A 23,725-nucleotide genomic window follows, 5' to 3' on the forward strand; every position below is an offset into this window, starting at 1 on the left:
GCCCAGGGGTGCCAATGCGTTAAAATGGCCCTGCTGCAGAGAGGATGTTGCACTGAACCAGAAAAAACACAGAACTGCACACTGAAGGGTCAGATTCAAGACCGTTCGGGCACACCAACTATAAAGCTGGCCCTAAATGTGGCAATTTTCAGTCCAATGCTTCGAAACCAATGGGAATTGCAAATACAATTGCAAGAAAGTGCCAGAAATGAAGCAATCTACCACACACCAGTGCATTCGAGAAGCAGAATTCAGTGAAAAATGGGCAATAAATTGACAACTTTCATATGGTTTATTGAAGAACTACACTGAAATGGGACCAAAACCAGAAAAACCCCATAGATTCTGTTAACACGGATTGGATTTTTGCACAGATTTTGCCCTGAGCACTTCCAGTTCCATCTCATTGAGTCGATCAAAACCCACCATTTCACGTCTTTGACAGCTTTGGATTTTGGCCTTCTATTTTGAAGCAATCTACCACACACCAGTGCATTCGAGAACCAGGATTCAGTGAAAAATGGGCTATGCCCAATTGCTATATGTACCATGGATCCCAGCTATCCCCAATTGCTTCATGTACTGGAGAATCCAGCTATACCCAGTTGCTGTATGTACTGTAGATCTCAGCTATCCCCAGTTGACAACTTCCATATGGTTTATTGAGAGACTGAACTGTAATGGCATCAAAACTGGAAAAACCCCATCGATTCTGTTAACACGGATTGGATTTTTGCACAGATTTTGCCCTGAGCACTTCCAGTTCCATCTCATTGAGTCGTTGAAAGCCACCATTTCCATCTTGAGTCGTTGAAACCCACCATTTCCATCTCATTGAGTCGATGAAACCCACCATTTCACGTCTTCGGCAGCTTTGGATTTCGATCGAATGTTCGATTGTTTCAGCAGCACTGGGACAACACCAGGATCCATTTTTAAACGCTCATCTCTAGAAGGAACCTTTAAAGTCAGCTCTTAAGCTTTTCACGGCGACAGCTGAAAGACTCCAGAACAAGGAAGAGATTAAACCAAATGAAAAACACGCGTTCTTCTCAGAAGGATGAGCAATATGTCCCGAAAATCAGATCTATACGATGAATAAGCCACCTGACAAGGCAGAGGCCATTAGAAATGAAAGGCCGGAGCTTATGTGGATCTCTCTGTCCCAGGCCAACCTTGGCCCCTCCACCTCTCCTGTACCGCCAGAGGCAGATAAAATAGAAGGCCGAATTATCCAGCAAACGCTTTAATAAAAAGAAAATGTGTGGCCCGAAGACTTTCATATCCTCTTCCAAGCCGCTGTGCTGGGAGCAGGAGGGAGAGCAAACAAGAAGCAGGCTTCATGGCATTGCTGACATTCCAGGCCTTGGCTGCTCTTCTGTCTGGGATCTTCCTGCCTGGAAGCATGAATAGTAAAAGCACTGCTGGTAGCGGGAGATTAATAGAGTGCCAGCCGGAAAATAGGAACAATCCCCCCCCCCCCCCCCCCAAACGTGCAGGAGAGAATCGTGTGATGTTCCCTAGAATCTCCCCGGCTTCAGAGAGAGGTCACAGGTCTGCCGGTCACATGCCATGGTCAGTGTAGGATTGGGAGAAAAGAAAAATCCACGTTTTCATCAAAGCAAAAGATATCCGTAACAGTTCCAGGAAGAAATCCTCATCCTTCATACCACAATATTTCGATGGTAAACCCTTCCATATTCCCAGTGAAAAGATCGGCCTCAGGTGATGCACGGAGATTGAGGAAATCCTCCTACGTGTTTACCTGCCGTACCTGTTTATCTTCAGTCTTCGCTTTAATTCCGTTCAAATTGCTGAATTTATAAAGCTTGTCTCAGTGTAAAAAAAAAAAAAAAAAAAAAAACGGGGCAGAAAGCTGAAATTACACACTGCAGAGCTCAGTGAGGAGAGCTCTAAGAGCTGATTGGAGGGAAGAGACCCCCCCCCCCCCCCATCACCACCACCTTCACATAGCACACAGAAACAGAGCTGAGGCTGTCAATCACAGGCTGTGTGCTGGAGGTCCCTCCCCTGTCACCATTTTTCTCTTGGTGTCAGGAAAACTAGTCAGAAGTGATTCATGTTAATAGCAGAGGAAAGAGGCAGCAGGCAGAAATGACACTTCGTGCTCTGGACTGAGACACGTACACACTATAGAGGGATATGCTTTGTTCACATTTCACAACCACTTTAATTTCCAAAATCAGGGCATGTCTTATAACCAAAAACAAATGAAGAAAAGCGCACAGACCTAGTGCATTACCGAAAAAAAAATAATTAATTTAAAATGTAAAAAGTAGGTAATCCACTCAAACATGATATATATAAGGCATGTAATAGGATGCAGACAAGACCGCCTCTAGGTCCGCGGTACCCAGCCAGTGGTGGGGGAGTCTCTGTAGCATCCTAAGGATTATACGTTTCCAGGGACGGACCCTCTTCCTCAGAAAGTATGAATGATACCACACGGACCTTTAGATCTTATTTGGCTATTAGCTCAAATCTCCAGTCCCCTCCCACCATATGCAAGGGGAGTGGATAGGGGTGGAAACACAAATCATGTGACCAACGACACTGTAAATACTATTATAATAACTGACTGGTATGTACGCATACAATATATGTGGGTAACCCATCAATAGGACACTCTATACTCAACAATTAGACCACACTCATATCGTCACACAATGGCTCGAAACCTCACTTCCTGCAACCAAATTGTCGGGTTGTAGAAGGGCAAGAAGGACTACATACACTAGATTGCCAAACGTAGTGCCCCCCCCTCCCAATCATGTGATTCAGGTGTTCCAACCCCCTTCATGGCCAGAGGTGTATACAATCAAGCCCCTAGGCATGCAGACTGCTTCTACAAACATTGGTGAAAGAATGGGTCGCTCTCAGGAGCTCAGTGACTCCAAGCGTGGTCCCGTGATAGGTGGCCACCTGTGCAATAAGTCCATCCGTGACATTTCCTGGCTACTAAATATTCCACGCTCAACTGTTAGTGGGATTATAGCAAAGTAGAAGCAACTGGGAACAACAGCAACTCAGCCACCAAGTGGTAGGCCACGTCACATGACAGAGCGGGGTCAGCGCATGCTGAGGCGCACAGTGCGCAGAAGTCGCCAACTGTCTGCAGAGTCAATAGCTAAAGACCTCCAAACTTGGTGTGGCCTTCAGATGAGCCCAACAACAGTGCGTAGAGAGCTTCATGGAATGGGTTTCCATGGCCAAGCAGCTGCATCCAAGCCTTCCATCACCAGGTGCAATGCCAAGTGTTTGATGCCGTGGTGTAAAGCACACTGCCACTGGACTCTAGAGCAGTGGAAACGTGTCCTCTGGAGTGACCAATCACGCTTCTCTGTCTGGCAATCTGATGGACATGTCTGGGTTTGGCGGTTGCCAGGAGAACAGTACTTGCCTGGCTGCATTGTGCCAAGTGAAAAGTTTGGTGGAGGGGGGATTATGGTGTGGGGTTGTTTCACAGGGGTTGAGCTTGGCCCCCTAGTTCCAGTGAAGGGAACTCTTAAGGTGACATTTTGGACAATTTCATGCTCCCAACTTTGTGTGAAGAGTTTGGGGATGGCCCCTTCCTGTTCCAACATGACTGCCCACCAGTGCACAAAGCAAGGTCCATAAAGACATGGAGGAGCCAGTTTGGGGTGGAGGAACTTGACTGTCCTGCACAGAGTCCTGACCTCAACCCCATAGAACACCTTTGGGATGAATTAGACTGCGAGCCAGGCCTCCTCCCCCGACATCAGTGCCTGACCTGACAAATGTGCTTCTGGAAGAATGGTCCAACCTTCCCATAGACACCCTCCTAAACCTTGTGGACGGCCTTCCCAGAAGAGTTGAAGCTGTTATAGCTGCAAAGGGTGGGGCCAACTCAATATTGAACCCTACGGACTAAGACTGGGGGGCCATGAAAGGTCATGTGCGTGGAAAGGCCGGCCAACTCAATATTGAACCCTACGGACTAAGACTGGGGGGCCATGAAAGGTCATGTGCGTGGAAAGGCCGGCCAACTCAATATTGAACCCTACGGACTAGGACTGGGAGGCCATTAAAGGTCATGTGCGTGGAAAGGGCGGGGCCAACTCAATATTGAACCCTACGGACTAAGACTGGGAGGCCATTAAAGGTCATGTGCGTGGAAAGGCCGGCCAACTCAATATTGAACCCTACGGACTAAGACTGGGGGACCATGAAAGGTCATGTGTGTGGAAAAGCAGGCGGCCCAATACTTTTGGCAATATAGTGTAGATCTAGGTTTGTCCTTCAGCACAATTCAGCTGCCAAATGTCATTTTTCTAATCCCAGGTGTGAAAACGGAAGAGAAATTCTTGGCGGATTCTGTCGGCATCACAGACGGTTCTGTTAGAACACTTGCTACAGTTTGGCATCCATCCAGTCTCCTTCCATTACATCATATGGAAAGACAGCTTGCAGTGCATCACAGGAAACTTTCTACCAACACACACACGGATGAAAAATCAAACCTCCCTGTGTGTTTCCAGACAGATGACGATGCAGCAAGACAACGAAAACTCACATTTCTTTTGCTGAAATCATTGTTTCAGTTTTAATGGGCGATTCAGCCTAGGTTCATACGCCTGCATTTATTTTAGGTACATTTTTATGCATTTTTTTTAATGTGTTTTATTTTTGGGGTAAGAGGAGGAGACTGGTTGTTAACCACTTGCTGACTGCCAACAGTACTTTCTGTGGGCAGGCGGCACAGGCAGGCCAAATCACGTACCTGTAAGTCATCTGGCCTGTTCTGGGTTTGGGGCACGCAGCGAGCTGCTCCCATGACTCTGGTACTCGAGGCCCAGAATACTGCCAAAAAAAAACTAAAAATGCATGCGCATATGTTTTTCATGTGCTCCCATTGTAGTCAAATCAGCAAAAATGCGTCGTGCTGCACCAAAAGAAGCACCTGCACCTTTTCAAAAATCGCACTGCCCCATGTTGCATTGATGCAACACCACTACTCTAGCGATCTCCACTTGGTTCCAAGAACTCCAGGCATGGTATATTTTCAACATAGATACATTGGACCAGTGTAATCTGTATACCATACTGGTGGGATCCCGGTGGAAGCTGGAAATCACTGAAGTAGACACTACCCCATCGATCTCCACTTACTTCCAAGAACTCCGGGCATGGTATATTTTCAACATAGATACATTGGACCAGTGTAATGTGTATACCATACCGGTGGGATCCCAGTGGCAGATGGAAATCACTGAAGTAGACCCTACCCCATCGATCTCCACTTGCTTACAAGAACTCCGGGCATGGTATATTTTCAACATGGATACATTGGACCAGTGTACCGTATATACCATACCAGTGGGATCCCGGTGGAAGCTGGAAATCACTAAAGTAGACGCTACCCCATCGATCTCCACTTGCTTCCAAGAACTCCAGGCATGGTATATTTTCAACATAGATACATTGGACCAGTGTAATGTATATACCATACCGGTGGGATCCCAGTGGCAGATGGAAATCACTGAAGTAGACCCTACCCCATCGATCTCCACTTGCTTACAAGAACTCCAGGCATGGTATATTTTCAACATAGATACATTGGACCAGTGTAATGTATATACCATACCGGTGGGATGCCGGCGGAAGATTGAAATCACTGAAGTAGACGCTACTCCAGCGATCTCCACTTGCTTCCAAGAACTCCAGGCATTGGATATTTTCAACATAGATACATTGGACCAGTGTAATGTATATACCATACCGGTGGGGTCCCAGTGGAAGCTGGAAATCACTGAAGTAGACACTACTAGACGCTACCCCATCGATCGCCACTTGCTTCCAAGAACTCCGGGCATGGTATATTTTCAACATAGATAATTGGACCAGTGTAATGTATATACCATACCGGTGGGATCCCGGTGGAAGCTGGAAATCACTGAAGTAGACGCTACCCGATCGATCTGCACTTGCTTCCAAGAATTCCAGGCATGGTATATTGTCCACATAGGTACACTGGTCCAATGTAATGATATACTGTACTGTATATACCATACCTGTGGGATCCCCATGGAGGTTGGAAATCACTGAAATAGACACTACTAGACGATACTGCAGTGATCTCCTTTTGCTTCTGGGTCCTACGCTGAGTGACCGGCCAGATGCACTGTGAACACAGGAGATCGGCCATTGAGCACAGGCACCATTCAGAGAAAGCTTTGCATTTCCTGAATGAATGCAAAGCATTTGTTGATTGGACAAGGTGAAGAGCATGACATCCCCGCCCCACCTCTCCATCTCATCCAATCAGAGAACATTCTGCATTCGTTTAGAGAAATGCAAAGCATTCTCTGAATGGTGCCTGTGCTGAGTGGCCCATGTTCACAATGCTGCAGGCCAATCTGCACGGGAGCCAGAAGCAAGTGGAGATCACTGGAGTAATGTCTACTTCAATGATTTCCATCTCCTGGGGCAACGACAAGGCATTATATGTACTATGGGGGTTGATTTACTAAAACCGGAGAGTACAAATTTTGGTGTAGCTGTGCTTAGAAACCAATCAGCTTCCAGTTTTTTTTTTTGTCAAAGCTTAATTGAACAAGTTGAAGTTAGAAGTCGATTGGCTGCCACGCAGAGCTGCTCCGGATTTTGCACTCTCCAGTTTTCGTAAATCAATCCCAGAGTTGCATTGGTCCAGGGTATAGAAAAGAATACCAAGCCTGGAATTCTTTAACCCCTACACCAGCCATTTTGAAAACGGGTGCTGATCGGAATAAAGTAACCGTTTACGACGGTGCTGGACAGTTAGCATACCTCCAGCTGCTGTGAACTACAAGTCCCATCATGCCCTGCTGTTCAAACCATGTCCAGGGTCAACCTGGAACTTGCAGTTCTGAGAGAGCTTGAGATCTACTGATTGCTTATCAACGCCACGTATTCACTACTGAGGGCTACTGTGTGGACTGAGGGGGAATTTTTTTTTATTTTTTTATATACACATAGATTATATATACACATAGATTATATACACACACACACACAATATATATATATATATATACACACATTATATATATATATACATACATACACACACATATACATATATATATACATACATACACACACATATACACATATATACACACACACACACATATATACATATATACACACACACACACATATATACATATATATATATATATATATATATATATATATATATATATATATACATACATACATACAGATATATACAGATATATACACACACACACATATATATCAATACATACATACATACATATATACACACACACACATACATACATACATATATACATACACACACACACACACATGACTGCAACATTTTAACACTGGGGGTAAGAAAAAAAAAAAAAAAAGTATTTATTAACCAAGTGAAAAATTGTGACGCATTCATGAATTAGATTGTAAGCTCCAAGGATCAGGCCCTCCTATCCCTCTTGTATTGAACTGTATTGTTGCTGTATTGTCTCCCATTATATTGTACAGCGCTGAGCAAACTGTTGGCGCCATAAATCCTGTATTATAATAATATAAATCCTATATAATAATAATATAAATCCTGTATAATAATAATAAAAAAGCTTATGAAATAATTTCACTTCATCCGGCCCAAAAACCAGCAGTCTGTTTTCTTTGCCGCGCCTCCTCCCCCACCCTACCCTCCTTGGATGGCTATAACCAAACCATACAGCTGATTTCAGACCTGCGGCCTGCAGAGCAACACGAGGCCAAATGCATTTGAAGTATGTTAACTGCTGAAACGGAGCAGAAATCACCGGCTGAGGAAAAAAAAAAAGAAGAAAAAAAAAAAAAGTTGTGTAGAAGTTTAGATGGTGACAGGAGCATTGAAAAGCCCCATCTCTGCTCACTCTTGTTCCTTTCTATGCAGACAATGGGGAACATACTGAGTGTTAAGTAGCTGCACCGACACATGAGTGACATGAGATGCTGCGTGCGGAGGCCCACAGAGAGAAGAGGGGGAGATCCCAAATGACGGGGTTAATGAGATGCAGGCCGGCCTTGTGCGCACATATACACACACAAAGCTCCAGTTCCATGAAGTCCGAGCAAGAGATAGAGGAGGAGTCCCAGTACTGGGAGAGACAAACTGGTGGAATCAGGAGCTGACAGTAACATTCAACCTCTTCCTGTCCAAACAAAAGCTCCCTTCAAGGAGCAGGCTTTGTGCCTTGGGATCCCTCCTAGACCCCCGCCCTCTCTCCGGCCTCGCACACACTCTCATCGGAGATCTTCAACAATGAGGGCAATGTGCGAGATGGGAGAGATGGCCGGCGTTCCGCAGAGATTAACACAATCTGCTGAAACAATATGTCCACCAGCAGGATCCCGTCCCAGCGGAAGAATGTAACAAAAAAAAAAAGGGGACGGAGCCGGTGGTGGCTCTCCAGTCCTACAAAAGGGGAGTTGGGCTCCTCTGCAACAGAGCCAGAGAGGAGGCCGCTAAACAAAACGCTTTCCTAGCTGCAGAGGACAAGGGCCACGCTGGGCCCCAGACAAGCGGGCAGACCAGGAAACTCCTTCTGTCATCCCCAGGGCACTATGGGTAAGACTGGCTGCCTCTCCAGATACTTCCACAGCCTCATTATTGCAGCAATTAGCAGAAAGTGCCCCGGGGGAAAGTTGGAGGGAAAGGTTAGTGCGGTTGGAAGAAAATCTGGAGATACATAAAAAGCAGATGGGTCTCCATAAACACAGGTGCTCGCTAACTTTCCAGCAAGTGGTGTCGTCATGTATACAACCGGATGCCCACAAACCACCTGAGAGTAGTCAGTCTATCGAGCGTGTGGCAGCGTGCAGTCCCCAACAGCAATCTGATCTTTACATTTAATAGTTTATAGTAGATCTAAACCCCAAATGGACATTTTTTTGGCATAACAAACCCCATGCATCCAGGCTTTTTCCCCATAAATTACTCTTTTTTTCCCCATCTCCGTGCTGCTGATCTTCTCCTACCTCTAAGTCATTTCCTATCTACACGTACTTGCTACAGGGTTGGCTGTACCTCGTTGCTCTGGACCAGCTGAGAACATGGTGGACCATGCCTGTGTAATGCATGTTGGAATGGCCACTTATAGTCCCCATCAGTGGTGACAGAGTGACCAAGGCAACCCATAGACATTTCGATTTTCTTGGTGGAAGGAAAGAAAAATCGCTCGATTTCCTCATCAACACAGTCAGTATTGATCGGGAAACAGCTCCCACAGAGCCATTGTGTTCTACCAGTGGGCATGGGGGGTTACTTAACCACTTTGCACCGAGAATACGCATATTTGCGGCCTCTCAGCGGGTGGGCCCTTATGCCGAGAGGCATCATATATAAACAGAACTGTACCGAGAGCGTTTATGGTGTACGCTCCCAACAAAGTTACTGGCGCCTAATGGAAAGGTGACCATGTGACACCCAATCATGGCGGTCACATGATCATAAACTCTGCACTGCCTCACTGCATCAGAATCCCCTTAACGGGCCGGGAGGCACTGACGTTAAGGGGGTTAAGACAGCCGCCAGCAGTAATTGTATGTGAAAAAAATCTGACAGGCTGGTTGTACCCAAGTGGATTGATCTGGGTACAATCAGCCTGCCCACACAAGGATCGAATCTCAGCCGGCCAAATTTTGATCCAGGTATGCCCAGCTTCACCCCTATATTAAAAAGTGACTATAAAAGATATCAGAAATGACTAGGTTCACACTACTGTGGGTGGTTTCAGGTGAGGGACAGTGTGTAAACAGCACCTGTACCCGCAGCCAAAATGCGCTGCTCTGTTGTAGAGGTGGCGGGGGGCTGCCATGCATTCTCAATAGTGCCCCCACGCATCTCAAAACGGGTGTGTGAAGCCACATGGTGCAAAAGCGATATCTCTGTGGCTGTGTTTTGAAAAAGGCGTAGGGATCTTTTTTTCTGTGTTTCCTGCAGGTACAGCACCCCATTCGAGTGAATAGGAAGAAAACACGGGACGCACCAAATGCATTAGGCATAAAACTAGCATCCACAAGACTAGAAACTAGCAGCAGTGAGCGGTCTTTACTGCAGGACGTCTCACGCTGAATACTGCACAGATCTGGAAGAAATGCACAAAGCACACCAAGGTTCAAGAAGAATACGCACAATTAATGTATTTACCGTATTTTTTGCTCCATAAGACGCACCTGACCATAAGACGCACCTAGGTTTTAGGCTGAAAACAGGAAAAAAAAAATATTCTGAACTAATATACTGCAGACATAGTACAGGAGATGACCAGAGACTGTGGACAGTACAGGAGATTACTACTGACCTTTGGGTTGGGGGGGGGGGGAGCGGGTACCTGAATTTTGACAGGTACCCGCTCTTACTTCCGCGGAGTTGTTCTTTGACCTTACCTGTTCCTCTATCCAGCCGCGCGCTGTCTTCCTGGCTTCTGTAGTGTGGGCGCTCGGCTTGACAGCCGGGTGCCCAGTGCGCATGAGCGAGAAGCGCTGCGCTTTGTGATTGGTCCGGCGGCTTCTGGGATCTGTCATGTGTCCCAGGTACCGCCTTACCATTCACAAGGAGCACCGCTTCTTGCACATGCGCACTGGGCACCCGGCTGTCAAGCCGAGCGCCCACACTACAGAAGCCGGGAAGACAGCACGCCGCTAGATAGAGGAACAGGTAAGGTCCCGCTGCAGAGCTGAGCAGCCGGCCTGGTATTCTGACACGGCGGCGGTGGAAATACCGGACCGGCCACTCCATATTCGCTCCATAAGACGCACTGACATTTTCCCCCCTTTATTTGGGGGAAAAAAGTGCGTCTTATGGAGCGAAAAATACAGTAGATATTTGCCTATCCTGGAGTTCAGCTTTCAGGAATTAAGCTCCAGGTAGAATGAACCTTTAACTTCAGGAAGACAGAGAATTGAGAGATGAATAGCTGTTGCTGGTTATGTATTACCGCGTGTTGCTAGATAGAGAAGAGAAGAAAAAAGGGAGGCAGAGGTGAGCATTTGGAAACACTCACCAGTCTCTGCAGGGGGCGAGGAGGTCCTGATGGTGAAGATCTGTCCCAAATCTTCCTCTTCTTCCGGCAGGCCCTTCTGAAGCCGTTGCAGTTTGCGTAGGCTCTCGCTGCGTTGGTGTTTCATGGAGCGCACATGTTGGATTAGGTTGAGTTTGGCCTTGGTGGAGTAGGAGCAGAGCACGCAGTGATAGTACGACGTCTCTCCTTCCACGCTGCTTTCGTGGTGCTGCAAGTGCTGCGGAAAAGCAGGAGACGACAAACAATTAAGAGTCGATAAATGGCAAATAATCACAAATATTAATAAATACAATTCTGTGCAACTATTGTGATCCACACAACCCCACTAGGGAGACGCCGCTCCTTCACAGCGCACACCAGCGGCTACAGTATAACGTGTGCTGCTGGTGTGAATTGGTCCTAAGAGCACTCTCATTGGACAGAGAAATGGAAGGCAGCTGAACTTGGCCCAGAAGTCAAGGAAGTCAGGCACCAGTAATGAAGCAAAACTAAACGAGGAGCACAAACGGGGCTTATCTGGTTAAATATGGTGACAGTGGTCATCTTGTGACATTCACGTTTCGGCCTTGTTCACATTGGGCGTACTTAAGAGCACACCCATGCAAGGACCAGATTTGTCTGCAGTAGATGCACAGTGTTCCTTGCATTCCTGTGCAGGCAGTTCCATTAATGTCAGTTAGGATTTAGCGGCTGCACAGAGACAGTCGCTGCTCCAATCTGACATCCATGTTGGTGCGTCTCTGGACATAGTGGGGGGGGGGGGGGGTCACCCACACGAATGTGAAATTGGGAGCAGCAGCCGTCACCGTGCAGCCGCAGCATCCCACTTGACATGAATGGGGCTGCCTGCACCTGGATGTATGGAACACCCGTGCATCCTGTTTTGTTGCCAAGGCTATTTTAGTGACTTTTTATAGCATAAATATGGAACATTTTTAAGACCATGTATTGTTTTCAGAAGCTAGGCTTCCTTTATTCATATGCCAATGAACTTGTTGGAGTGGTTCATGAGCTCAGGACAGGAAGTGATGCTACAGGAAGTAGGGGGAGGGAATAAAGGACTTGAACAAGTCAAGTGCTGAGGAACAAAATAAGTTGTTCTGGAGGATGCCAAGCAAGGATTAGTCTGGAAGAAGACTCCATCATCGGGAAAAAACCATGCAGGCAAAGAGGGCCCTCGCATGGGTGTGCTCTTAAAGAGGAGCTTCAGTCCTTGCAATCTGCTGACTTTAACCAGACACTTACCTGTCTGGATCCAGCACCGTGCTCACCTAAGCCCTTTTCTCCAGCAGTCTTTGGTCCCCGGCACCTTAACTGTGGGCACCCAGCTGTGACAGCTTGTGGCTTCACAGCCAGGTGCCCACGGCACATGCAGGAATTGTGCTGTGCATTGTGAATGGTCCTGCAGTCTTCTGGGACCTGTGGAGTGTCCCGGTGGGGAGGGAGGGGGAGAGGAGAACTTCCTCTCAGATCGCCTAGAATCAAAACCAGGTACCCGCTCCCCCTTCCCCAAAAAGTTCCATTTCTTAAAGAGGCACGGGGAAGGAGGCCTTAAAGCAGAACCTCCCCTTTTGGGTTAAGCATGCCCAAGTGAACGAGGCCTAAACGTGAATGTCACGAGATGCCTACTGAAACCATTTTTAACTACATAACCCCACCCCCTCCTTTGTGCTCCTCTACAATTTAGTTTTGCTTTGTTACTGGGGTATGACTTCCTTGACTTCTGGTCCAAGTCCACCCGCCTGCCATTTCTCCATCCAACGAAAGTGCTTTTCCTAGAACACCGAGGCACTATGAGTAAGGGGATGGCAGTTGGGCAGGGCTTCACCCAGACATCCCTGTAGTAAAGTGAAACTATATCAGAGAGAGGCACAGAGGAGGTCATACTATCTACCACAGGAAATATCAGGATTACTTCATAAAAAAAAAAAAAAAAAAAAAATCACTTTATGGGTGGAAGACCAGCAATAACCGTCTTCACCTGAACTCAAGGAGGAAAAAGGATCACCAACCGGATGTGCTGACCCCAGGATTCAACACCAGTGCTTTCCTATCATTTCCTACAAGGATCGACTGACGTGCCTCATTGCTTGCGTTTTGCAGACTGTATCTGGCCAACAGAACCGTGCGACAACAGAATAGAACAAAAAAAATAAAAAATCTCGCAGTTAATTAGTTAGTGATGACATTAAAAACCTAACAAAGTGCCCCGTGAATGCAGTGTGTACCGAAGATACTAACAAATTCTAATTAAACCTCCCAAGAATCACATATTAAAAAGACCGACGGCCTGGACATCAAAGTGCCAATACCCTCCGGCATACCAGAAATTTATACTGAAATTAAAATGATCAGATAACATCTATCACTCTGTTCGGTAGGACATACCGCTCCCGTCACAGACCCAGGCAGGAATTCTGAAGACAAAGTATACTCAGTGACTATTCATACCACTTCGATTTTATCTGGTACGGCCATTAGCCCCCCCCAGCAAGGCCAAACCTGCATCATACACACACAATCCTATACAAGCACAAACAAAAATCGAATTTCTGCAACCAGAACCTGTTGTAAAGATATAGATTTTTTTTTTTTATTAAAATAACAAACCTATTATACTTACCTGTCCTGTGGAATGGTATTGCACCGAGCGGCCCTGAACCTCCTCTTCTGGGGTTTCCCCGCGCCACTGTCCGCTCCTCCTCTTCTGGGCTTTCCCTGCGTCACTGTCCGCTCTTCCTCTTCTCTGAGTGCCCCCATAGCAAGCCACTTGCTATGGGGGCACTTGTGCGTGCATGCGACCGAGCCGGGCTGTGTGTCTCTATAGACACACGCAACACGTCTTGGCCCCACCCCACTGGATTTGACTGACAGCCGCAGGAGCCAATCGCTCACTGGATTTCTGGGAGGATCATTTTTTTTTTTGGTGACACATATAATAAAATACTATGTGCAAAGAAACAAAGAGGGCGCACGGGCCTAGTGCATTATCTGAAAAATGGGCTTATTGTATAAAAAGTGATATGCTCACAAAAGGATAAATATGTAAGCTCCGCGGAGCAGGGCCCTCCCATACCTCTTGTATTGAACTGTATTGTTCTGTATGGTTTCCCGTTATATTGTAAAGCGCAGAGCAAACTGTTGGCGCCATAAATCCTGTATATTAATATTATTATTATACAGGATTTATATAGCGCCAACAGTTTGCTCAGCTACAATAATAATAAAGGCACATCATGTGAAATACAGCATGGTCCAATCTCCCCGGAGGGTGTCTTGTAAGGGACTATAGACCTCCAAACTGACGCGTTTCGAGGCTAAACCTCTTCCTCAGAGCCGAACCCCGAAACGCATCAGTTATTTAGAGGTCTATAGTCCCCTACAAGACACCTTCCAGTCTGTTTCTTTGCATGCAGGTCATCTGGATTCCCCTGCCCCGTTGAGGGCAGAAAGGCGCGCATCCCATAGGCTACCTAGGTGCGGTTACAATGACTGTGGAGTTCATCATCCAGCGCAGGAGTCATCTACTCGTTTATCTTCTGTAATAACAAAACACTGTCAGTAGAATCTTCAAGAGACCAAAATTTGTTTTAGGAAACCCATTCACCCCATATGCATGGAGCGGTGCTGGGCAGCATTGCCCAACAGAGTCCCAACACACAGATCTTCCTTCCGTCCTATTGTTTCAGGTCAGAATAAGGAGTTGCGTTGGTGTGCGCAGCACTGCCCAACAGAGTCCCAACACGCAGATCCTCCTTCCGTCCTATTGTTTCAGGTCAGAATAAGGAGTTGCGTTGGTGCGCGCAGCATTGCCCAACAGAGTCCCAACACGCAGATCTTCCTTGCGTCCTATTGTTTCAGGTCAGAATAAGGAGTTGCATTGGTGCGCGCAGCATTGCCCAACAGAGTCCCAACACGCAGATCCTCCTTCCGTCCTATTGTTTCAGGTCAGAATAAGGAGTTGCGTTGGTGCGCGCAGCATTGCCCAACAGAGTCCCAACACGCAGATCCTCCTTCCGTCCTATTGTTTCAGGTCAGAATAAGGAGTTGCGTTGGTGCGCGCAGCATTGCCCAACAGAGTCCCAACACGCAGATCCTCCTTCCGTCCTATTGTTTCAGGTCAGAATAAGGAGTTGCGTTGGTGCGCGCAGCATTGCCCAACAGAGTCCCAACACGCAGATCTTCCTTACGTCCTATTGTTTCAGGTCAGAATAAGGAGTTGCGTTGGTGCGCGCAGCATTGCCCAACAGAGTCCCAACACGCAGATCCTCCTTCCGTCCTATTGTTTCAGGTCAGAATAAGGAGTTGCGTTGGTGCGCGCAGCATTGCCCAACAGAGTCCCAACACGCAGATCTTCCTTACGTCCTATTGTTTCAGGTCAGAATAAGGAGTTGCGTTGGTGCGCGCAGCATTGCCCAACAGAGTCCCAACACGCAGATCTTCCTTACGTCCTATTGTTTCAGGTCAGAATAAGGAGTTGCGTTGGTGTGCGCAGCATTGCCCAACAGAGTCCCAACACGCAGATCCTCCTTCCGTCCTATTGTTTCAGGTCAGAATAAGGAGTTGCGTTGGTGCGCGCAGCATTGCCCAACAGAGTCCCAACACGCAGATCCTCCTTCCGTCCTATTGTTTCAGGTCAGAATAAGGAGTTGCGTTGGTGTGCGCTGAAGAAAACAGGAAGTAGGACTGGATGCATTTTTACGCGCTGTGGTGCATAAAAGGTAAATGAAACCTAATTTTGTGACATTAAAAATATTATATAATACAATAAAAAAAGCAAAAAAGGTGGCAGCAACGCATCGCCCCTACACAACGCACAGCAGTAGCCGCGTGTCATACAGAGCAGAATATGCGCCCACCGGTGCGCCCGGGCCCAGCTGTCCCATTACCCGCAGCGGAGGAGTCGCGGCACGTTTTTATGAGCACCCAGGATTGGCCTGTGGATTAGCTGCTCATCTAAAGCAAACAGAATGGTGGTAATTGGTCGTAATGAATTATTCCCTCTTGAAGTGATATCCAGCGATCCCCGACCAATTCACGGGACGGCTGTCACTGGCACCATGCGGGTCGCCCTCGTGAAGCGGAGAGAGGAAGTCTCCGGATATTCCGCTGGCAGAAGGAAGGGTTGCCATCGGCACACGTGTCACTATATTGATTGCTAGAAAGGCTTGTGGGGCCTTTTTTTTTTTTTTTTTTCCCTCTGCAACAACAGGAAACTTCTAACATCTGGTTCTTCACGCATGGAAAGCGAAATATCGATCAAGTTTAGCTGAAGCACCACTTTAAAAACAGAACAGACAGAAGAACATTCTGATGGAAGGCAGGGAATACTCCAGGGAGGAGCTCGGCCATTGCACACAATTCTGTCCGCCGCTTTCGCGCCAAACTGCACAATCACATCTAGAACTAGGCAGACCACTTCCAGCGGATCCCCCCATACATGTACCATAGAGGCGGCCAATGTCCAGCGCACCAATCCACAGGGAGGGACAAGCATTACTGTGTCTGCAATCATCAAAAGAGACCATACAAAAGGATTGTTCAATTACCAGCATGTGTGCGAATGATTGTAACAGATCTTAAAGGTGAACTCCGGGCAAACGGTTCAAGACGATTTACTAAGGAAATATTGACTAAATCCATTCATCACGTGTCTTCTGCCTTCAGTCTTGGTGAGCTCGGCGTATTTCTTCCAGATCTGGGCAGGAATCCAGTATGAGACTTCCTATAATAAAGACCACTCACTGCGCTCTCTCTCCTTGTGCAGGGTGACGGGTCTGGTTTCCGCCCCCCTCCTATGGCTTTCTAAACTGGAGGGACTTTCTGGGCCCCTCTCACAGCCCTGCTCTTTCTCCTTGTATAGGGTGACTGGTGTCATCTCCACCCTCTGCTTTAGTTTTCTGTAGTGGGCGGTCCTACTGGACCCCTCCCACAGCTCTGCTCTCTCCCCTTGTGCAGGGTGACTGGTCTTGTCTCCGCCCCCTCCTGTAGTGGGCCGGCCTGCTGGGCCCCTCCCACAACTATGCTCTCTCTCCTTGTGCAGACTGACTCTTCTCATCTCCACCCCCGATTTAGTTTTCTGTAGTGGGCGGTCCTACTGGACCCCTCCCACAGCTCTGCTCACTCTCCTTTTGCAGGGAGACTGGTCTGGTCTCCGCCCCCCTCCTGTAGTGGGCCGGCCTGCTGGGCCCCTCCCACAACTATGCTCTCTCTCCTTGTGCAGGGTGACTGGTCTTGTCTCCACCCCCTCCTGTAGTTTTCTGAAGGCAGCCAACCAGGTCCCTCCCACAGCTCTGTTTTCTATACAGGCACAGTGGTTCAATGCTGCTTTTACAAGGTAATATCTGTGTTTGTAAAGGCATTTGTTCCACATAAAGTGAATAAATATCCTTTGTGGCTATTGAGGAATATATTTAAGCAAACGTTTTGGTGCCTGGAGTTCATACAGTTTCATCTGCCAAAGGAGCGAAGCACACTCTCCTGCCTGCCTGAGCTAAGGACAAATGGATTCCAGCAGGTAAACGCTACATGAATCATCTGCCCTTATTCAACATGGCCATGGAGAGATGTCTCCTGGGATAAGAAACATCATTTTGGCCTAGGCCAGAAAACAGGAAACAACTGAAGAAATGTTTAGGGGAGGAGGAGCTTTCTCAGCTAAGCACATCCTCCTGCCTGCATGCCTGAGCTAAGGACAAATAGATTCCAAGAGGTAATAACTACATTAATCATCTGCCCTTACTCAAGATGGCCATGGAGAGATGTCTCCTGAGATAAGATACATCATTTTGGCCTAGGCCAGAAAACAGGAAGCAACTGAAGAAATGTTCAGGGGAGGAGCGGCTCTCTCAGCTAAGCACACCCTCCTGCCTGCATGCCAGAGCTAAGGACAAATGGATTCCAGGAGGTAAAACGCTACATGAATCATCTGCCCTTACTCAAGATGGCCATGGAGAGAAGTCTCCTGGGATAAGATACATCATTTTGGCCTAGGCCAGAAAACAAGAAGCAACTGAAGAAATGTTCAGGGGAGGAGCGGCTCTCAGCTAAGCACACCCTCTTGCCTGCATGCCTGAGCTAAGGGCAGATGAATTCCAGGATGAATCATCTGCCCTTACTCAAGATGTCCATGACCAGAAATGCTAGGGGGGTCGTTTTTCAAACTGATTTCTCAGCAAAATAAAGCATGGAGACAGGGATGGATGGGGAAGTTTGCTTTGAATAATAAAAATGAATTGTGGTGCTCAGATACAGTGTCGTTCTGCTTCAATTTGTAAATTTTATCTGCCTAGAGTTCAGCTTTAACAAAAGTGGACGCCCCCATTGGGGGTTCAAGTGCCTAAAAACCGTCCTTTAGCACGTATGGTCACCTCCAGAAACCCAGTACAGCATTTATCATCAGCACCAGATGAAGGCGATGCTACTTGTCTACAATAAAACCCAACTCCAGACTAAGGAGGACCAGCGACCCAAATAACTGACACAAGAGGGTCAACCCGAGAGTCAAGTAATTAGCCAAGTGGCCGTCTCTGCAAAGTTCATTCCCCTAGTCCTTCATTTCCTAACACGGAGGTGCGAATTTGCCCCGATACAAAGCCGTGGCCTCCCTCCGCCTTCCTGGCACGTTACCATAAAAGCTGAGGACACTAATTGCCGGGGTTTACTGCAAATTCGCACCCAAGTGCAACGTTTGCGAAGGGGTCCGACTTGGCTAAATTTTCAGCGGCAGTTAATGAGTAAGGCGGGTCGTAGTTTGCCGGGAATACCAGGAAAAGACATTAGCAGACCTGGGAAGAACTGAGGCTGGTACAACCATTTGTTTACAGAACCTGTTTGGATGTCTGGAATGTATTAATTCTATCTGCAGAATATATATAACTCTCTCCACTCCCCCCCCCCAACCCCCCACCCCTCTCCTTTCTCCCGTCCAGAAAAACTCAGAGGCCCTCTTTCTCAGCTTCTTTCAGATCTCTGCAACCTCAGGTCATAAATCACATAGTCTTCAGCTGGAGAATCCATCTCTTTAATGAAAGAGTTATGTGAAAGCAGATGTCCTTCCAGCCCGGCTCCAAATAGAGCATACATGTCCATGGCTGCTAACATCCTCAGCAGTCCACCACCTGCAGACAAGACTGGAATTTCCTGGCAAAGAAAGGGAGGGGATTGGCTCTCCACACCACTAACTCTACACAGTCTTCATCAGGTCCCGTGACACCACCACCACCACCACCACCACCCCTTCCATCCCTCACCTAGCCTCCTCACACAAATACCCTTTGCAGCTAATCTGCTAAAAACCACATATAAGCCGAGTGACAGGTCACAGACCTTGGTGTCAAGTAGAGAAAAGTTTATTGAAAGGATCTGCGGACCTCACGGCAACCAATTGGTATTGCGGAACCAGATTTTCGGGACTTTTCCCAGTCTGTTTGTTGGGTAGATGCAGTGTGGTGCAGTGGTAGTAATCACACAGCGGCCCGGAGTGGAGTAACCAACGTATCGAAGAACTTGCAAACAGTACAATAGCCCGGAGGGGAGGTCACCTGACTGGGGGAACTTACAGTCAATGCAGCGGTAGTAGGCCCGAGCTGAAGACAGCACTTGCCAAGGAGGTAGAATGTGGCCTGGCCGGCCTAATCCAAGAGGAAAGTTGTGGAAGTGTAGAGTAACCAAAGTATCGAAGAACTTGCAAACAGTACAATAGCCCGGAGGGGAGGTCACCTGACTGAGGGAACTTACAGTCAATGCAGCGGTAGTAGGCCCGAGCTGAAGACAGCACTTGCCAAGGAGGTAGAATGTGGCCTGGCCGGCCTAATCCAAGAGGAAAGTTGTGGAAGTGTAGAGTAACCAACGTATCGAAGAACTTGCAAACAGTACAATAGCCCGGAGGGGAGGTCACCTGACTGAGGGAACTTACAGTCAATGCAGCGGTAGTAGGCCCGAGCTGAAGACAGCACTTGCCAAGGAGGTAGAATGCGGCCTGGCCGGCCTAATCCAAGAGGGAGCTTGTAGAAGTGTAGATGTAAGCCCTGATCTTTCCCTACTCCTCCGGAACCTCTCCCTACTGCTAGTGCTGTCCCTGACATGCAGGTATGCTTTCCCTACACTAGCCACTTCACAAATGTGCACCAAAACCTGGGGAAAGAGACCCTGCATGACCCAAGTTGGCCACCAAAAGTAACCTGGATGCAGCGTAGCCAACTGGACCACTGCTCCAGGGAACCAAACAGAAAATTAGTTTCTTTTGACTTCACCTCCAGCTGCAGTACTGCTCTGGACAAATGCAAGCTACAGTGGAGAAAACAGACTGCACCCGCCCATCCTCAAGACATGTAGTTCATCTGCAAGTGGGCAAGGTTGCATCACGGCTAATAAAGCACCTTCTAATCCACCGACACCCAAATCCCACATTCCCTCCATCAGAACGTGTTCAGGCCTAAGCAGCCAATCGCAGGCCCAAAACACGGTCACCTGGTGGGAACAGGGGCGGACTGACCATTTGGAAACTCGGGCACTGCCCGAGGGCCCAGGGTCAGTATGGGGCCCCATGAGATGCCCCTGGTACCTTTTTCATAGGCTTTTTTGAGTTTGGGCAAGGACAAAGGGGCCCCATGATCCCCTATCGCCCGGGGGCCCCATGAGTTGTCAGTCCGCCCCTGGGTGGGAATCAATTATCTGTAAGACCCAACACAGAGCTTACACAGCACTTAGACACAGGGCTCCCACAGGCAAGCAAGCTGTGTGGGGGAAGCCCTACGAAGAGAACCTGTTACTTTTGCCCTTGAGTAGGAGACACAGTGAAATAGCCTGTTAAAAGAAAATGCAGGTCTGATGCAAAGTTCAAAGCAGATCGATCTTAGATACAAATCTGCGTGTTTACATAAAGGTCGTCTGTCTGGCGTGATCCAGCTGTTGAAGTCTGTCCACGCCAGACAAGGAACTACAGTTAAGGGTCTGGTAGCCCACTTTTATTAAAAGGAAACTGGAAAAGCAAAAAGGTCTTTATGTGTGGCTTCTCACGCAGGGGGTTTCAGCTTCACAGCAAACAAAAATGCCGAGCCACCTGGCTCTTAAGCTCGCTTAGCTTCAACTGCAGTCTCTTGCTGCAAGGGCCCAGTCTTAGCCCCTAGTTAGAGGTTCTCCTGATACTCCAGACGCTCTCACTGCTTCGAGACGCACAGATTCCTCTGGCTTCCCTGGACTCTCTCCCAGTTGCCTCAACTGTAGCCTCCCAGACTCTCTCAGCTGGCCAAACTCTCTCGGTCCAATGGCCTGGAGCCTCGATCATGTACCTGCTCCCACTGCAATTGCCTAGCCCAGGGGTAGGCAACCTGCGGCTCTCTAGCTGTTGTGGAACTACATTTCCCATGAGGCATTGCAAAGATTACAAAACTGACAGCTACAGCTATGACTTGCAGAGGCATGATGGAACTTGTAGTCCTCAGGTTGCCTACCCCTGGCCTAGGCGAAGTTGGAAGTTGTCCTCCCTGTGGTCTTCTGGTACACATGACAGGTCCCAGAAGACTACGGGGCCATTTAGAAAGAGCAGCGAAACTCATGCATGAGCAGTGTGCACCTGGATGTGAAGCCGCAAGCTGTCACAGCCGGGTGCCCACACTGAACGTGCCGGGAACACAAGACGGACGGTGAAACGGGCTGCGGGGAGGACACCGCGGGATCGAGGGACAGGCGAGTGGCTGGTTTTTAGAAAGTCAGCAGCTACAGTTTTTGTAGCTGCTGACTTTTTTTTTTTTTTTTTTTTTTTAGTTGGACAAAACATTTTCCGAGGGAATAAGGGGAGGCATTCTGTAGTTCTCCCCTAGATGACAATGCAGGACAAGTATAAAAAGGAAAAAACTCACCCTCCCCCCCAATTTTAGGGGAGCTCATTCGTTCTCAGCACAAAAACTACCAGCGCCAAAAACAAATTATACCGTATTCAAGCCATGATTTTTACATTATGTTTCTTTAAAATGGGTACACACGATGAGGTAGCCATGTCTGGCCTAACCTATTATGAGACTATGCATTCAATAGGATCAAGTCAACAGCGATTTCACGGCTGCTCGAATAAAAACCCCTGGCTCGACTTTCTACAGCTACTTTGTAGGTGGAAATGAAAGTATTAGACCATGGAAAGAACGCTTAACTCCCCTCATAACACGAGGACCACATGCTCCCCGTCCCTCTGATGAAAAAGTATGGTTTGAGTTTCTAAATATCTTTAACCCGAAGCATGAGGCACATAAGCCCACCAGATGTCTAGGTATTCAGGCGGTGAATTATAAGCATCCTTTTGTGCACTTCGAATTTTCAGTTGATTTCAGAAGGGGTTTTTTTTTTTTTGGAACTCAAGACATTTATTTCTGGATATCACAAGACTTTCTGTCCCCCAGATAACAGGGCAAACCCCCTCCAACCACGTATGGCATGGTATGGTATGGCATGGTATGGTATGGCATGGTATGGCATGGCATGGCATGGTATGGTATGGCATGGTATGGCATGGCATGGTATGGCATGGCATGGCATGGAACGGCATGGTATGGTATGGTATGGCATGGTATGGTATGGAATGGAATGGAATGGAACGGCATGGTATGGTATGGAATGGTATGGCATGGTATGGAATGGTATGGCATGGTATGGAATGGTATGGCATGGTATGGAATGGGAATGGTATGGAATGGGAATGGTATGGTATGGAATGGGAATGGTGGAATGGCATGGTATGGAATGGCATGGTATGGCATGGTATGGCATGGAATGGCATGGTATGGCATGGAATGGCATGGAATGGCATGGAATGGCATGGAATGGCATGGAATGGCATGGAATGGCATGGAATGGCATGGAATGGCATGGAATGGCATGGAATGGTATGGCATGGTATGGCATGGAATGGTATGGCATGGAATGGTATGGTATGGCATGGTATGGCATGGCATGGCATGGCATGGCATGGAATGGTATGGCATGGAATGGTATGGCATGGAATGGTATGGCATTTCGAAAGGACGGAGTAGCACGGGCAAGTACCAAATCTTATAAAGGGCTGGTGCATATAAAAATTTAGAAGAAAGTCCCTATATAGTGTTTTACCGAAGCATACAAGGGAGGAGGGTTTTTAGTCAAAGGTTTTTGGGGTTTTTTTGGGACCAGCTCTGTCCCCCCAAATTCCTGGAATTTCCAGTTCACCGGCTCTCTTTGGTTCTCTGGCTTCAATATGTTGTGAGTCACAAAACAAGTATGCGGATCAGGAGGTGTGACTTCATTGGCTACACTGTTCTAGGTCATATATTGTCAGAGAATCAGCGTAAGTGCAAGCCAGGCAGTATTTTCACAAGGGGTAAGCAGCGGCAGCCTGTCACAATCTTCTCTCTGACTCAGTGGATGAACCTCAACAGTGTATATGTGATGAAATACTTGATCCCCCAGGAAAGGAAACCATCAGACTTTAAAAAAAACGGAGAAGTATGGAGGTGTCAAATAATTATACATACTCCCCTCCATGCTGCAGCAGTCCTCCGCTGGCTCTACGGCAGAGAGCTGAACGATCACATGACTCCTGATCTTTCAGTTCTCATTCAGCTCTGAGCAGAACAGGGACAGTCTCTGCCTCTCACTGGTGTGCTGAGAGGCTGTGATGCTGTCAA

At 47.6% G+C, this 23,725-nt stretch overlaps 1 protein-coding gene across 3 annotated transcripts in view; it reads right to left on the minus strand.

Moving 5' to 3' along the window:
• Positions 1–23,725, minus strand: part of ZFHX3 (zinc finger homeobox 3) — a 124,404-nt gene that overhangs the window by 60,209 nt on the left and 40,470 nt on the right. For all 3 annotated transcript variants that reach the window (XM_089672439.1, XM_089672440.1, XM_089672438.1), the window contains exon 3: positions 11,052–11,286. In XM_089672439.1, the coding sequence (XP_089528565.1) occupies positions 11,052–11,286 (235 nt within the window). The remainder of the gene's footprint in view (positions 1–11,051; positions 11,287–23,725) is intronic.

Source organism: Staurois parvus, unplaced genomic scaffold (assembly GCF_062004578.1).
Source record: "Staurois parvus isolate SC_StPar_1 unplaced genomic scaffold, SC_StPar_1.0 ptg000127l, whole genome shotgun sequence".
Lineage (NCBI taxonomy): Eukaryota > Metazoa > Chordata > Amphibia > Anura > Ranidae > Staurois > Staurois parvus.